General features: G+C 37.4%; 1 protein-coding gene across 1 annotated transcript in view; it reads left to right on the top strand.

Annotated features, from left to right (window-relative positions):
• Positions 1-18,518, top strand: part of LOC150081483 (synaptotagmin-15-like) — a 47,266-nt gene that overhangs the window by 26,427 nt on the left and 2,321 nt on the right. Inside the window, exons 3-6 of the mRNA XM_090380219.1 lie at positions 4,019-4,240; positions 11,476-11,561; positions 13,676-13,809; positions 16,425-16,583. Of these exons, the coding sequence (XP_090236345.1) occupies positions 4,019-4,240; positions 11,476-11,561; positions 13,676-13,809; positions 16,425-16,583 (601 nt within the window). The remainder of the gene's footprint in view (positions 1-4,018; positions 4,241-11,475; positions 11,562-13,675; positions 13,810-16,424; positions 16,584-18,518) is intronic.

Here is an 18,518-nt window from a genome sequence, read left to right as displayed (position 1 = left end):
ACTTGGATCTTAGAAAGGCTTTTGATACTGTTGCACATGGAAAACTGCTGCACAAATTGGAGCAGTGTGGCATTGGAGGCAAATTGCTGCTATGGATAAAGGGGTGGATGAGGGGGAGAAGACAGAGTGGTAATCAATGGACACTGCTCATCGTGGACTAATGTTATTAGTGGAGTCCCTCAGGGTTCAGTATTGGGTCCTTTATTGTTTTCTGTATTTATAAATGATATTGATGATGGTATATCAAGCTTAATGTCCAAGTTTGCAGACGATACGAAGGTTGGCAGGGTTGTCAAGGACACTACTGACACTATGCTACTGCAACAGGATCCGGAAAGGTTGAGCAGATGGGCTGAGAGGTGGCAAATGAAGTTTAACATTGACAAATGTAAAGTACTACATATGCGAAACAGCAACTCCAGAGCAACGTATCAACTCTGTGGTACTACGCTGACAGTGGTAGAGAATGAAAGGGACCCGGGGGTGGTTGTGCAGGCAGATATGAAGTTCTCTGAGTAGTGCAGACGGGCTGTAAGAGTAGTTCATGGTGTATTGTCAATGATATATAGGAATTTTTCTAGCAGGGATAAGGAGGTGATTATTCCCTTGTATAAGGCAATGGTCAGGCCACACCTAGAGTACTGTATACAGGTCTGGAGGCCTCATTTCAAGAAGGATGTAGAGCTGCTGGAACGAGTACAGAGAAGGGCAACAAGATTAGTGAATGGAACAAAGGGGTGCTCTTACGAAGAAAGGCTTAAATTTTGCGAATTACAGTGTCTGGAGACTAGGCACCAGCGAGGTGATCTGATAGAGGTGTACAAAGCCTTGAATGGTTTGGGCATGCTCAATGCTGATGGGATTCTTCCTCTAGCTCAGAATAATCACCTGAGAGGGCATAAATTCAAATTGAGGAAAGACAGATGTAGGATAGATGTGCGGAAATTTGCCTTTAGCCAGCGGGCAGTTGGTTTGTGGAATAGACTCCCATCGCTTGTCGTGGAAGTTGATAGCCTAAATAAGTTTAAGGCTCAGCTGGACAGGTATTTCGAACGAACAGAGGGGTGAAGTGGAAGTGGTTATTTTTTATTTATTTATTTTACTTTTTTTTTTTTTTTTTTTTTTTGGCTGATGCTGCATAAGCTTGCTTTCTTGCATCAAAGGCATCTACTAATGCTAATGCTAAAAATAAACGAACTGTGGCATGAATTTAATTTGATTGGATTCGGTGAATAGTAGAATAGAGAGTTTTAAACTAAGTGGAATTAGTTTTAGTTGCTATAAGTAAACAGAGATTAAGCTGTTAATATTAATAGATTAGCTATTATTGTTGCCTTATTTTCATTATTAAAATTACATTGTTCTTGTTGTGAAGTGCATTGGCATATATACATAGCAGTGGGCAAAATAAAGGATACACATAATATGAAAGTACTCTCTCACTCTGCCTCTGGAACAATCGCTTACATCTCTCTCTCTCTCTCTCTCTCTCTCTCTCTCTCTGAGAGATTCCCGCCATATGCTATCGCAAGTTGAAACCCTTGACGTAGAACTAAAGTTTTCAGATCGTGCTATAGACAGGCGATGACGCTCGGTCTTAATGCCTACCTTCGCTTCTTAAAGACCCTCCTGGGTCGCATTGGTTGAATCGCCGTCCTTCCCACACCGAGTGGAAAAGTCATGAGTTTGAGTGCAGTCGATGATGGGAAGAATTTTTATGGGTTTTTTTTACAAAATGACTGAGTTATTCGGTCTCAGGCGTGGTACCACGTTTTTTTTTTTTTTTTTTTACCTCTCGGAAATTCGGGTTTCTTGTCCAGCAAACACAAAATCGATCTCAGAACAAACACACGAAATTTACAGACAGTATACAGGAACAATATGCCATAGTCGTTGATGCTCCCTAAAACCCTACTACAACAAGCTTCTGAAAGATTAACACCTGCGTATTTGAGTATAATTAACACCTGCGTATTTGAGTATAAGCAATGCTTTATATGATGCATATACCTTAACAGTTATATTTCGTTCTCAAAATAAACCGCGTAGTAACAAGATTACTATAACATTATTATTATGTAATGTCCTTCACAAGTATTTTCTTTATATAATGTTCCATTTAATATTATTTATACATTAATCTGCTTTCTAGTTCTAGGTGTGGAATTTTGCTATGGACGTTGTGATAATTTCTTTCGTTTTAACTATTAAGGGCCATATTGCAACGTATATATAAATGTAACTGTTATAATAAACATTTCCTGAAGTGGTGTGTATATGTGTGTGTGTTTTAAATAGAAACTGAGAATTTCTTTGGACGTGTTAAAGTCGGAAAAATAAATTAAAGCATGTGCACCTTGGACGCACGAAAGATGTTTAATGTGAAAACATCCTCAGCTTGGAAGAGATTAGCGAAATCCATTTGTAGAATAGTATGACGTCACAATCATACTTCCTGCAGTAGTAACTGTAGGAAGTATAATTGTGACATCGAGACTACATCAGCACAATCATAAGGAAGTATGATTGTGACGTCAGTCATACTTTCTTAGTATGACGTCATAACCATGCTTCCTGCAGTTACTACTGCAGGAAGTATAATTTCAATACATAAATTTTACCACAACATTTGCATTTCCGTTACACTTCCGTTACATTCCATTGTTAGGTGCCGCTATAGATATTTTCACATCAAAAATAAATAAAAGTAAGAACAAGTACCTTAACAATGCAATTAGCTGCCCCATTTGCAAAATGTGGTCCCGTTTTTAAGAACATTAGCATGTATGCATAATACGCCTATTGCCTTCACAAAAATGTTCGCGTAAATCGTGAATTATTAACGTTTGCTAACGCGCCTGAAATGAAATGCTCTGAGAACATTAATTACTTTTTTTGTAATGAACTTATATTTTGCAGCAGGCGCTAGCCCCAGAAATCCATTTTTTGCTGGACAGCATAATTATTCGCATTTTAATCGATGGATTTTAGCTGCAGCAGAGATCCACTGTCTTAGTGCATGCAATGCATTCTTTTAAGGAGCAGAACATGTCTCTTAAATAGACTGCCCTCAACACACCTTATGATGGTGGCGTGGCTGCACCACTTCTCTGAAGAGTAAAGTCCAAAGCGAAAACGCTGCGAAGTTTAGTCTACACGCGTCCCTAGCCCTACCAAATTTTCGTGTAGTCCTCGTCGCGAATAGCGGTTTGTCTGTTATGAGGAGATAACCCTCACTACCATGGTTTGATACCGCCAAACTCAATGCTGGATAGAAAATTCTCATAAAGGTAGCAACTAGAATCGAACAGCTATTCAGCAAGCCAACGTTGCCACAAGGCTACCGTGGCCCCGTATGCTATCGCTTTAATTTCAATATTTCACATCATTTCTCACCAGTCGCGTGGGTAGTGTGACGTCATTGCTAAAATTACATTATTAAGTTCCCCTATAGATGTTTTCGCATCAATCCTGAAAGCTTACAAGACGAGGGCTGTAATATGACACAAACTGTATTTTGTTTCTCTGTCACTTTAATTTTTTCTGACCATAAAGTGAATAATATTAGTGACGAACACAAAAAAGTCTACCAAAATATCTCTGATGTATGGAAAAACATTACCAAGTCAAGTGAAATTTGTTGGCTGCTACTGTTGGACTCTTAATTAAGAAAAGCTCAAATATCAGCTGTTAAAGCAAATAAATTAGAAAACGTGTTAAATGACTTCATTGTCACTTTGCTCTATTTTAAAGGTAATGCATAAATTTATCAGAATCGCATCTTTTAATTTTGAAGAAAAGGGCAAAAATCTTTTTGCTGAATTTTGGAAGTCTGATTTTATTAAATAAGATAATTTAACGTCAAGTTTATTTACGTATCATTTAAGGCTACAGTTCTATTATGATTACGATTGTTTATTATTATTAAACTGAATGGGTATTCCAATTACTGTATTTCGTTTTGGCTTTTATTAGTTATCGAATATGTAAACTAAGCTTAGCTTTTATTTTGCTTTAGGAAAGGACTTCCGCCAAATGTTGTCTCTAATGGTTCAGTTAATTACACGTACAGTGCTGCTCATCGGCGTTTGTTCCAGTCTGCTTCAGTTGATGTGCCCTTAGTTCACCAGTTTCAACATCGCCATATCCAGCCGTCATTAGGATTGCCTCGATGGAACTCGCTCGGAGCCACCCACACAACACGTTGCTCCATAGGCGAAGTTCAGCCTCAATTGTATAGGTAAGTAGTTACGATGCGATTCCGCTGGAATATTAATTAACCTTAATGATAATGGGGCAGAGAGAGGAACACGTTGGGATAAAGTACACGACTTTATTTACTTTTCTAAGACGCTTAAAATTCAGGTTTCAGTTTATAATCGGTGTCTCCTGGAATACAGAAACAAATTTCATGCGGAAATGGCTGAAACATTTAAAATTATTTTTAAACGTTTTTGAAATGATCGTTGTGGACTACACTCACCCTAGTGTAATAGGCACTAAAATTTTTATGTACAGGTAACCATAGGCATCAACAACAAATTTTCACGAGTTACAATGATAAAATGCAGAAGCGAAACTTTCGATTGTGATATTCCATCTTTTTCATTTTCTTAAATAAGAAAATAAAAAAAAAAGCCCTAGTGCAAAAACCAAGTGATCTTCACGTGGCAAAACATGAAAAACAACCAGTTCATCAACAAAGTGGGTCAGTATTAGTATCAGCAATGGCGACATGGTGCAAGGAAGCCTATGGCTTATGCTGCACCAGCCAAAAAAATAAAAAATAAATAAAAACATAAATAACAAAAAAGTATCCTGCATTATCGTATATCTACTCCATCCCTAGCTGTAACGTTGTAAATCGCTCCACAACAAGGCTTCGGTGGTGGGGTGGAGTAGATCTTCGATAATGCAGGATACTTTATTTTATTATTATTTATTTATATTTTTATTATTTTACAAAACTGTATACGTTCTTTTAAGAAGATTATTTCTATCTAAATGACTATATTTCATTCTTAATCATTGTCTCCATGGTTTCCTCTACCACTGAAGTCAGACAGATTGATCTGTAATTGTTGGGGTTTACGGGGTACAGCAACTTCGACCATATTGTGTCACTGTTTATTACTCGTATATCTGTACAATGGTGTGAAAAATACTCTTTGCGTTGAGTCAGTAATTGAAGAAGTTCCTCTCTATTGAAGAGGACTTCAAAAGTTCCTTCAGTCGTCAAAGGAAATCGAACTGAGACCACTCCAAAACAAATGAGAAGTGCCGAAAAAACCACAACACTATTGCCGAAGATGACCCTTAAGTTACCTACTTAGATCTTAGATCCACCTTTATGAATTAGCGATGTATTGGCTTGTGAAAATTTGCTTTCAACCAGAGAGCAGTTGATTGTTGGAACATGCTGTCATCTAGTGTTGAGGAAGTGACTAGTTCGAATAAATTTAAGGAAAAATTAAACATATTATTAGATGGGATGGATGAGGTGGATAGTGTTTTTTTTTTCTTTTTTGGGGGTAATGCTGTATAAAGTTTGCTCCTTGCATCATTTCCCAGTACTACTACTAATAATAATAAAGACTGACCCACATCTACCTCCCCCCGTATTGATGAGTAATTATTTATTACGGCATCTTTACTGGAAGTTTGGAAAGTGATCAAGGTTCCAGTAAAGGGACTGCAACGTATTGCGGAATAATAAATGATTTTATCCTGGTATAAAGAGCGTCGGTAATTCATATCAATCTTTATTAAAAATGGAACTTACTTTACAAAAGTGTTCAGATTTGCGTGCTGCTATTCAGACATGTTCAGTATAGAGGAACTTCCATGGTGTTGCCTCCTAATTTAATTACTGCGACATGAGCGGCTTACGAGAGAAATTTTAAGTCACCATCACGAAGTCACCTTATAGGATTGTGCATAGTTTTGAGTCGCATAGCTTGATATCTTAAGAAATACTTGTTACTAACGTATGGGACGCGATTCTCTGGAGGACCCATATAGCCTAGAACGATGCTTAATAAGATTATTAAATTTGGATGTTAAATGCGATTAAAATAAACTTTAAACAAAAACACATACAAATTAACTAGCTCTGCTTTACTAGCCATATTCAATTAAAATTCCCAAAAAGATGAATTATTTCTTATCTTAGGAGTATTTTCCAAAGTAAAAATTAACAGCAGTTTTTTTGTCCCTACAGTTGTCCTCCAAACGAAAAAAATTCCCCACCTCCATGTAGATATGGCAGGATTTGGTTCTCCGTAATTTATCGAGATCAACGGCTTGAAGTGAACCTAATGAAAGCAAAATATTTAACAAGTGAGTAGCAAAAGATTTTTATTTTGCTATATCTACTTCGCTTTCTTCTTGCTACTTTGTTACTATTATTTTTTTTAAATTCAGTAGTTTTAGTGTAATTTACACTAAACTGCTTAAGGTAAAAAATATATTCTCTTGTATTACTAATGGCCGCATGGTGCAAGAAAGCCTATGTGTATGCTGCACCAGCCAAAAAAAAAAAAAAAAAAAAAAAACGGAATAAAACAAATGATAAAAAAAACTAATGATTACTAAAAGAAAAGAAATTTAAACCTATCATCCTATGCGTTTCCCCTCACCCGAAGATACTATCCAGATGACCTTTGAATTTCCCCAAACTGTCAGCTTCTACCACCCATGTAAGAAACTTATTCCAGTAATTTATAACTCGCTGGCTAAAATAAAACTTCCTGCAATCCAATCTAAACATCTCCCCCCGTAACTTGAATTTATGTCCTCTAGTTCTAGCATCATTTGTAATCTAGAAAATTTCGTCCTCATTCATTTTACTGATGCCTCTCAGAGCCTTAAACACCTCAATCAAATCTCCTCTAAGGTGACTAGTTTCCAAACTCTGCAACCCACATATTCAAAGTCTTTCTTCATAAGGACGCCCTTTTGCCGATTTCACCAGGCGAGTTACCCGTCTTTGCACCCTTTCAAGAAGCTCGATGTCTTTCTTTAGGTGCGGTCTTCATACTTGAACACAGTATTCCAAGTGTGGTCTAACAAAAGCCTTATATAATGGGATTATCACGTCCCTATCTCTACTTGCAAAAGTTCGATAGGACACCATGGGCCTTCCTTGCAACCTGTGTACAATGCTCAGAGAATTTAGTGTCTGACCGTAACGTAACACCAAAGTCCCTTTCCTCCAGTACTGGGTTTAGTTGAACCTCCATCAAGTGGATAAGTTATTTTGGGATTAGTTTCCCAGGTGTAATACCTTACATTTTGTTGGATTAAAGCATAGCTGCCATTTTTCTGACCATTCCTGAAGTCTATCTAGGTCTCTCTGAAGAAGCTCAGCTTGACAGTGATCATTAACTACTCTCCCAATTTTAACATCATCTGCAAATTTAGACATCACGCCCTCTATCCCTTCATCAATGTCGTTTATGAAAATTAAAAACAACAGTGGTCCTAATACTGATCCTTGGGGAACCCCACTTCTTACATCAACCGAATCTGAGGAATAGCCATTTATCACAACCCTCTGCCTCCTGCCCTGAAGCCATCCTGCGATCCATGTAAGGATTTTCCCAGTGATTCCAACCTGTTCCAGCTTATAAAGCAACCGCTCATGTGGGACTGAGTCAAAAGCTTTGCTGAAATCTAAAAACAATGTCGAAATTATTCCTTAAATCCAGCTCATGAGTGACCCTTTCAAAATAGCAAACCAGATTTGTTAAACATGATTTTTCCTTTACAAAACCATGCTGAGTATCCTTGAGAATTTCAATTCTATCCAAATGATCCTGAATTCCACCCTTGATCATTGCCTCCATGATTTTCCCTACCACTGAAGTCAGACTGACAGGTCGATAATTTCCCACTTCACTCCTAGAGCCACCCTTATGTATGGAAGATACATTGCCACTTTTCCAATCTAAAGGAATCTCCCCAGAGTCTAGCGATGCTCGCATAATTAGCCTCAATAGTTCAGTGCACTCACTTGCCGCCTCAGTTAAGATTATAGGGTATATTCCATCAAATCTAGGAGTCTTACTGGCCTGTAGGCTTGAAAGTTTTTTCATTAAATAATCTTGCGAAATTTCAATATCATTAATTACATATTTTTCAACTTCGATCCCACAATTTCCCATTGCCACAAAAGGTTTTTCTTCTGTAAATATCCACGCAAAATAACTGTTGAGTTCATCTGTAACGGCAGCTGGTGTGTTTAATACTATCCCCTTTCACTTACGTAAAAGTGTACGATGTGGTTTATCCTGCTCTTCTTAGCATTTATTTTTGTGAAGAATTCTTTATCCTCCCCCCTCTTTGCTAGCGATTTCTCATAAACTGCCTTTGCCTTTCGAACCTTTTCTGTGGCTCTATTACAGATCATCTTGTAGCTGTTATAGGCTTCAGTACTTTTTATTGCTCTAACTTTTCCATGCCACCTTTTTCTGCTCAAGAAATGTGGCAACTTCACTATTCATCCAAGTATTTTTTTAATGGTAAATACGCATTCAAGGTTTCTGTGATTAATGCTTTAAAAGCATACACAGTTCAATTGTATTTGTTCTCTATGCGATATCTACCCAGTTAAGAGGCCAGTAGCACCTTAAGGCATCGTAATTTCCTTTTCTGCAATTATAACCCATTCCTTTGCCTTTTACTTCTGCTACCTCTCTCGTCATCATCCAACGTAGAACCCGTGATCACTTCCTGTTACTGGTTCCTCTACTGTCAGCCCTGTTATGTCATCTGATTCATGTGTGATGATGAGGTCTAGGATATTCTTTTCTCTAGTACTTTCCCTGACATGTTGATACAAGTAACAGGTCATCTAGTTGATTTAAAAATTTTGTTCACCATGTCATGTTTCCTTCCCATTTACTCCAATCAATTAGAGGCAAATTGAAGTCACCCATAATAAGACATTGACGCTTACTTGCCCATTTATTTGCATGTAGAGGCTTTCGTCATAATCTTCACAATTACCTGGTCTGTAGATTACTCCTACTCGATTTATACCTTTGTTTCCAACTATCTCACACAATGCAGATTCTATACTAGCACGTGAAACGTCTGAATCCGGGAAAGCTATCATTGCACTCAGGCTGATTCTGATAAGAAGCATTACCCCGCCACCCCTTCTAACTACCCTATCCTTCCTAAATGCATTATACAAGCCGTACTGAAACTCATCATCCCCTATTTTTAGGCTCTCTTCCCTGGCATTAGCTACCCGCTCACTTGAAACGTTTCTGCCCCCAGAACATCTAGATAATATATCCAGTTAGGGTAACAGATAAGAACTCTTGAGGTATGTGCAAGAGTTACTTTGACCAATATTATCATATAAACGCGTGTCAGTATTACCCATATCCCCCCCCCTAACTAGCAGTTTCCCTGAACCTTTAAGATATCCTCAATAATACTGGCAAAAACTTTTGCACCACCTTTGTTTAAGTGTATCCCGTCTCTACAAAACAAATTCCTTCTACCTACAAGTGTGGGCCAAGCTGATAGAAATTTTCCCCCCCAAAGCCTTGCAGAGTCCTTCAATGTACTCGATGTACAGTCAGTTTAGCAATACAGTACAGATATGTAAAATTAATCTTTTTTACGACTGTACGCTCTTCCCAAATATTTATCGTCACACATGAGATACAAGGTACATTCAACAGAAACCATTTCGACAGCACTTTCTCATGGTCCATTAAATCGATTCATACAAATGTACTTAACCTCCAGATATGCAACCCATCATCCATCAAACGACATACTGTCATACACTCTTTTGCATCGTACATGAATCTCGGCCATACGAACCATCTCTACCACTCCAAAAGTGGTCCTGTTATTTATCATGATGGCGGTATCTGATACATAATAATTAGTGGTTGCCTGCAGGTCACGCAAATGATCACCTTCTCTCAAACAAATGACTGACACTACCTATGTTTCTTTGAACCTCCCTTATACAGTATACTTCTCCGAATTATAAATAAAAATAATTCAACCTCAGTTATATATAATGTCAATCTCTGCCTCAAAGTTGCCAGGGCTAATAGAATAAAACATTATTTTTGAAGATCATTCAAGTAGGTCTTCCTAGATCATTACCTATATCACTCATTATATAGATATCACAGCCTCTGAATATCATGAATACGCAATGCGCAAGAAATTAATGAGACTGGAATAAAATTAAAATATTCACCATAATTCCGCAACAGTTTCCTACGGACGTACTGAAATGCGACGTTCTGCCAGCCATGATTAGTTGGGATTGCACTGTCGTCGCGTGTGGACGTGTTTTATGCATCGCGAAAACCCCAAGATGGGACAACGTATAAACGTCAAATTTTATGTAATTCTGGGAAAAAATTGCGCTGAAACACATGACCTGATACGACGAGCTAATGGAGGTGATATATCCCGAGCACAAGCACTTCGATGGTTTAAGCGTTTTAAAGAAGGTAGAGAGGATGTAGAAGATAACTCCAGCAGCGGACAACTGCAAACGACCTCCACTCCAGAATTGGTGGGAAGAAGTGCGGAATTTACTGCAGGAGAATGCCGAATGACACTCAGAATGATGCTAGTGAATTAAATGTGAATGAATTGATAAATTACACGATTACCACAGGCTTTGGCAAGACAAAAAATTGTGCTAAGTTTGTCCACGCTTTATATGATAAAGAAAAACTCAAGCGACTGGATTCTTGCAAAGATTTTGTGCAGACTGGTAACAGTGAACCTGCTTTTCTGAACACCGTCATTACTGGGGAAAAATAAAAGCGTTTCAAGCGTTTCGTGCTGTGTATGTCTACAAAACAATAATGCTCGTTCAAGCCGCAGGAACAGAAACAAATTCAGGAGGCAAATTTATATGGAAATTGCAGCAGTGACTTTGGTTTCTACAAAAACCGTTAGATGAGCAGATTGAATTTTAATATCTCTCTCTCTCTCTCTCTCTCTCTCTCTCTCTCTCTCTCTCTCAAATTCAAGGCGGATTCAGGGTTTATGCTTGTGGGAGACATATGGGAAAGGGGGTAGCAGCATATGATCTAGCCTTCAGGGAAAAGAAGCAAACAGAAAAATTCGCTCTTTAGATAAATCAAGAGCAAAGAATGCGTTTAGAATGATTACTCCATTTCGGATTTCCCCCCGTCAAATTACGGTAAGAAATGCTTAACTGGACGTAAAGTCTGTTTCCTGCTCCGCGGGAGGTGGTTCCCACTATCCATCCTCATCTTGCTATTCGGTTCATTTCCTACAGGGGTGCAAATTGTATTAATGAATTTAGTCCAAGGTTTCCGGTTATATATGCAATCAGTCCTGGAACTTTAAAGACGGAGACTGTATTTCAAAATTTAAAATTATTCATTTTTACAGTTGCAAAAACATAAGCAAATTCTCGAAAAAACTGAATTTCTATATTTAAAGTTTTCAATTTAGACTGAAAGACATCTTTATGGCCGGAGCCTTAGACTACGAAGGAGTTAGTGCAATCGCAGCATTTTTATATGCAGTAAACTACCAAGGTAGATGAACTGGCATCTTCACAGCGAGTTACCATGATATTGCACTACCTCGAATAAATAAAGCTTCACCAATGGGAGAAGACTATTTTTATTTATTCTCCCCGGACACCACAGTCTTGAGGATCGTGCAGTCCCATTCAGATAATCAGTCTGTTTACTGGCTATGCTCTACTATAATTGCGTATTAACACTATTCGAAAGAATCAGTTTTACTGAAATGGATAGAATAGCAGAAGTCTTAATACACACATGACGGAAGTTCAAAAAAGAATGAAAAATTGTTGTCCGATTGCAGCTGCATTGACGCCCACTACAACTCTTTCGACCTAAGTTTTTGCTTGCTTCCTGAAACAGCACGTTTGCCGATATCAATTAAAATCGTGCCATTATATTATTGGAGGATCGCTGTTTAAAACAAGCTGCATGATGCACGTTTCGGATTCGTTGCCACCAATCACGATTTACAGCAACCATCATTCAAACTGCACATCATATTAGACTCTTTAGGGACGCACAATAGCTTTGGATGCTGATAAAACTCCTAACAACCAACCAGACTCTTTTAGCAAATATCCGTAAGCTAATATAATGAAATCCATATAAAAAAAAAAGTTAGTTGTGCAATGTCAACTACTAGGAAACAAGCTAAGGCAAAGAAACACATCGTATCTTATTTTATTTGTAATTAATAAGCAAGACACTATTAAAGAAACATGCAACTTTTGATAGTCAGAGCCTAATAAAAAAAAAAGAAAAACCAATAGTCTCAAATTTTAGTTAACCTAACCTTTTACAAACAGGTAGTACGGTTTATAAATCAGTCTCTTATTTCACAGTATTAATTTGTAAGAGATTAGGTTACCTAACTGTTAGGGTTTATTATTATTATTTATTTATTTTTAAACTTAGATCAACACAATAGTACATTTTAAAATGTTAAGAAACATTTGATTGACGTAAACGCCTATTATGACGCCAGTTTGACTGATATTAGATGCTAATTCCAATCAGGAATATGCACCTCAGAATTTGAACACTAGCTAATTATACAATAATATCATAGCGTAATTTTTATTGGTATTGGCAAACCTACAACTTCAGGAAGTGAAAACTTGAGGTCGATAAGTTACGCAGCTACACAAATAATCACTTGGTTTGCAGGCGAAGTTTTATGCAAAGTAACAATACTAGTTCATTATCTGCTATAAACTCTCGTTAAATACTGTTAAACCTTTTGATTTTGCATTTGGTTGCTATGCCACATACACTGTTCCAACAAATGAAGTTATTCTGCAAGAAAGTTCGCCGAAATGCATTTAAGGTTCAACTCCATTATGTGAGGCCTACCCATGGACCTTTGCGACAGTGACTCCTGACTACTTGTAGCTCCTCCCACTGCTTCTTGGTGATTGGTAGATGTACTGCTGTCAATAGTACTGCCAATCACCGAGAAGCAGTGGACGGAGCTACAAGTAGCCAGGAGTTGCTGTTGCACAGATCCACGAGTGAGCCTCATATACTAGAGTTCAACCGCATTTAATGCTGCAACTCTATGGCTTAAGAATGAGGACAGCAAATTGTGCATACCTCTTGTTATTCTGTTAAAACTTCGCCATTTTTATGGCAGCCGATACAATAGCGCCCAGTTAACATGGACTGGGTTGCAGGCATTCAAAGCTGAAAACTGCAACGTACGAACTGGTGATCACATATGCCCCTCCAGACCACTATCACCCCCCCCGTCCTCAACTGAAACTAGAGCACTGCTCCGTCATTTTGATAAACTACAACGAACTGTCAAGGGAAAATTTATCGACCTACACCTACTGAATGACTGAAAAATTAATAATAAATAACTAATTAAAACTGTATTAATGATTATTAAAATCTACAGGTTTTAATTTCGACAGTCGAATAAAGTTTGTCGAATAGAAACCCTCTGTATGAATGAAGCCATCGAATTAATACACTTTTTAATAATAATATAATTTGCAATATTTCTGTAATCCGATTTATTCACTAAAAATTAAAAAATTTCCTAAATTTCTGATCTTTATTTAAACGTGCTACTCAATTATTTACTTTACTCATCTCATATTTCCTTCTGATTTAAGACCGAGAATCAAGAAGCAGTGGAAGTGACTTAATAGTAACAGGCTGCCTTCTTCCCGATGAAAACTGCATCCAACAAAGCCAAGTGAGGAGAAAAATTTCTAGTCCAAAGTTTCGTGACATTTTTGTGTTTCAGGTGAGAGATTGTTTTCAAAACTTTTATTTTTGTCATACAGTTGAAGTCAGTGGTAAAGGATTCTTATTTATTATTATTAAAGATTTAAGAAGCTACTATTTGAACGAATATTGGGGTGGAGCGGTTATTACGTATCCACCGGCAGAAAAAGAAGATTGTATTTGTAGCAAATTGGAACTCGAACCTACGATGTCAGAACTGATCACTGTCACCTGCTGTTCAAACCTTTGTATTTTTATTTATTTTTTGATCTTTAATTAATTCGCTGTTATAAGCTAATTGCGGATTTCTCAAGTATTTTGGCATGAGACAGACAATTCCTTGGCTAGGAATAACGCCACTAGAACACCTACTGGACGTTACTTGACAATGTCCAGGAGGAGTTGAGCTTTCATTAAAAGCTCTTGTTGCAACCACAGAGTACTCTGTAGTTGCAACTATCTGTGTATGTCCGAAAACTTTTAGTTATTTAGCAGCTGCTGTACAATTTCCCATGGGTATATTTAACAATCAATAATCAGGTGAGTTCGGTAATTTAACTCTAGAACCGTGGTGGACAGAGTATGATCAAAGCAGCTGCCCGCAATCAGGAAAATGGGGTTTTAAAAACAAAGGGCACTCATCGACGAGCGGAGGAATTTATAAAATTCTCTTCAATGGAGGTTGTAGTTAGCTGATTTAAATATTTTCCTAAATTGGTCTTGATATATTTTAAATTATCCTCGTTAATTCCTATATTAAGTTTTTTTGTTGTATAAAATACGAGTAATCCTTATTTACTGAAGCAGTGTTTCAATGTTCCAATTTTCAAGAAAGGCGATAAAGGCAGATTCAGCTAATTATCGTTAGTCGTTCTAATAAATATGATCACCAAAAGTTTTGAAAATTTATTTACATGAACGCCAGAAAATATTTGCAGTTGTTGTTGTCAGTTAACAGCGTTAAGGTGCAATGGCAACTAAAGGCCAACATTTACAGCCTTTATTGATGAAAATCAATTCGGTTTTATGATTTGAAACCTACTTTGCCAAACAGTTAATCGGTACACGCGCCCCACTTATAAATTTAAATAATATTTAAATTTATTTTAAACTTAAATTTAAAACTCAACTTACATAAAAATCCATTTTCTTTTGCATTACTAGGATCCAAATACTTTGAGAAGATTGTACAACCTCACTCCCAAAAATTTCAGAGCTGTATTTTTCTTAACTAAAAATTTTCAATTAAATTCATTAATATTTCGACTGGAAAGTTTAGACTATTTTATTCTCGTCGCTAGGGAACGGGATAAGCATGGTAATTTGTGAATGCGCAACTATGGCCTTTCTCCCATTCTGTCGATGTGCGAGAATGGACGAACAACGACATGAAGACCAACGTTTGCTTCAATCCGGATTGAAGTCTTCCCTATAGACGCCAAACTTATGGTAATGTCTCTTTATCATATTCACGCACATCGCAGTAGTGGAATTTTTTTTTGATTTGGTAGTTGTTGGCGCATCGGCTTCTGTGGCCATATTGCACCTCCCAAGGTTTTTGCAGTACTTTGATCCAAGCCCGAGGCGGGAATCGAACCCGCGACCTTTGGGTTGCCGGGAGGTACTTTACCCACTCGGCTAGCCCGGTCGGCTGTAGTGGAATCGGCTTCGCGATGGAGAGGAAGTACTCAAAGGTGAGACTATCTTTCTCAGAGCTGGCCACCATGAAAATACTGACCAGGTCAGTAAATCTGAGAAACAATCGTAGTCTCATTCAATGGTGGCATTTTTTTCAAGAAATAAATGGAAAGTAAATTAACACCGCATACAGCCGTATCCATTATTCCAGAGCTGTCTCATTGTACTGTCACCAACAACACTGGTTGATTAGTTGCCCTCCCCTTTCTCTTGTATGGTGAACTAGCAGCTAAGGCAAAATGCACCAACTCCATGACGAAATTAAAATATGAAGCATTCTAGTACGATATGACTACGAAGGAGATATATACGCAAAGCAGAACAAATAAAATCAGGTTTAAAAATCTAGTATAAAATTGGTCATTGATTTAAATCGCTTAGTGTAGTAATAATATCTGTATCCTTTACAGAAAGCATACAATATTATTATCGACTACTAAAATTTAAATGTAAAAGGCTCTGAGAAGTGTCTAAAACAATACGGCGTTCATTATTAAAAGGGGGAAGTCTTGATACTCGTATATGTTTTAATGCAATATTACAGCAGGTGCATACCGGAGGATCAGTTCTCAGCAAAAAAGGAACGCTTGAGATAACTGTGTCCTATTTGATGCCCACTCAGAACAACCTCTTCCCTTCGTACTTTTATCGTGAATTATCTTCCGACTGTGCCACGCCATTTGCCAAGCATCTGGATCGAATTAATTGTACCGACAACGCTGAAAATGATGCAGAGGGGGAGAGCGACTTCAAAAGAAACAAGTATCAACGTATCTTGTATTCCTTATGCAACCTTGGATCTTTAGAAATAGTGACGTACGATATAAAATGTACTTTAAGATAAAATGTTAGGCGTAGAACTTGCGTTATTACTAAATCAATAATCAGGTGAAGGAGTCTGAAAATCCATTTCTTAGTTTGGATTTCTCTTTGCAGGTAACCGAGAAGGAACTACTGGAACGCACTCTATTGCTGTCAGTGTACGACATCGATAAGCGAAAAGTGCGACATCTTCTTGGTTATACTTTAGTGCCCCTACGGACTTCGGGCGTCACGGGCAACATCATGTGCAAGGATTTAGAAATACCATTCGAGGTAACTAATTTTAATCGTTAATCTCGGCTTTTCACTGAATTCTACATCTTTGGTGTTTAAGTGTCTTTATTAATGGTTAAACTTAGTGCGTGTTTTCGAGGTTTCATATCGCTTGACGTACCTTGGAACCACCATATAATATTTCACTACTGGCTACCAAAAGTTATTCCAAGACTTCTCGGATTTATCAAGAAATTGTATTAGGACCTTTGAGTTGCCGTCTTCAAAGACACTTTTCAAAAGTTGAAAATAAACCTACATGTTTGAATACCATAGAACATCAAGGTTGTAACCTAGTTTAATTAATGAGCTCCCCAGTTATTTGAATCAATATCAAAGAGATACTTCTAATGACATCAATTCATTTCGAAATCCTTCGCTCATTTTAAGTTTATTTTTGTATATAAACCTCATTGATGAGTTTCACATGTTTGTGCACAAAATATAAGAAAAAAAAAAAGAAAACCAACCAGAACTTTGATTATTATTGGCGAAAATTAAAAGAAATTTCCTTTAATTTCTGAATATAGCTTTTATTAAATATATTGTAGAATTGGCGAACCAAGGCCTTAGATTATACAGATTAAGCTTAAATAAAACGAATGGACTCACCTGATGTTAATTGCTTCTTCGATGAATAAAGAGAAGAGAAAAAAGAAAGCTAATCCAATAAGTACTTCATTAAGATGCACGTGTATACCGTAATGGTATATTAAAAACTGACTGTTTAATAATGAACAGAGAGAAACTGGATTCTAAGACTTGTATCATACTGCACGAACAAAGCAGAATGAGGTGAACTCGGGAATTTTTACAAGGCTGGAAGAATAGACGGCAGTAGGAATGGGAGGGTCAACTACGAAAGTAGGGGGGGAAGAGGAGGAGAAGAACTGATGATTCAATAAAAAGAAATTTTTATCCGTAGGCAGCATACGTGTGATATGAGAAGAGCATTATTAAATTTGTCTTCATGAAACAGCTGCCACTGATGTATGACAACTGTTTTGTGAAGTAGGTTAACACCTTTTCGAGACAATAGTGGTTTCGCCACTCCTTAAAAGATCTCCGAGTTCGAATCCCGTTGGGCACTGGAAGAATTATTAAAAAAGTCTCTTCAGTCGGGCTCTAATTAACTTATCCCAGGAGCAGAGAGAGAGTGTGAAATTTTTACCTATGAGTTAATTTAGGGTTTTCAGGCAGCACAACACGCAAATCGGGGCCTGTACAGACATAATACACGCAGCACAATACGACCTTAAATGCTAATGCGCTACTTAACACAAGAAAATTATACTTTGTCAATATAATTTGGACCAGAGGCAATAAATCAAAAATATTCAAACGGCCTACTAGAGCTGAACAACGCTACATTGTGGAATGGATGCCCTTCCGGCTCGAACTTCATATGGTATCCTATATGGGGACTACCTTAAATGGAAATGAAAATACACACTGAGTAAATAACTGTTTTTTTATAATTACATGTTAAACTCCCTAGCATTACTGCTGTTATAGTCTTGCAACAGTCATCGATGTAACGTACGCATTATTACTGATTAAAATAAAGATATATGTAAATTATCACAGTGGCACGTGTTTTGTGATTGGTTAGAGATACTTGTCAGAAAGCAGTCTGTGACAAGATAAGCGAGCTAGGAAAAATGATTACGGTACAACCGAGGTAAATTGTTGCTATTAAGTTAACAGAGAAGAAGTAGAATGCAATGGTTGGTTTAGATTTTGGAATTGAACTAGGGGGGTTAGTTGTTTGAGTCGAGATAGGTCGTGTGAACTTGGCTAAAAAAGATCCGATATTGGCTATTTTTAAAGAGACTGAAGTGGTTTTTGAAAGTTGGTCACGAATGAAAAGATAAGGCCATATGATCGAATTCAAGTTGAATTAATATAAAGGGGTTAAAAGTAAACTGCAGCCAT

The sequence above is a fragment of the Mastigoproctus giganteus genome, chromosome 8 (genome assembly GCF_048544385.1).
Source record: "Mastigoproctus giganteus isolate SK-2022 chromosome 8, ASM4854438v1, whole genome shotgun sequence".
Taxonomy (NCBI): domain Eukaryota; kingdom Metazoa; phylum Arthropoda; class Arachnida; order Uropygi; family Thelyphonidae; genus Mastigoproctus; species Mastigoproctus giganteus.
The sequence above is the reverse complement of the archived record's forward strand: the minus strand, read 5'-3'. Positions and strand labels throughout refer to the sequence as shown.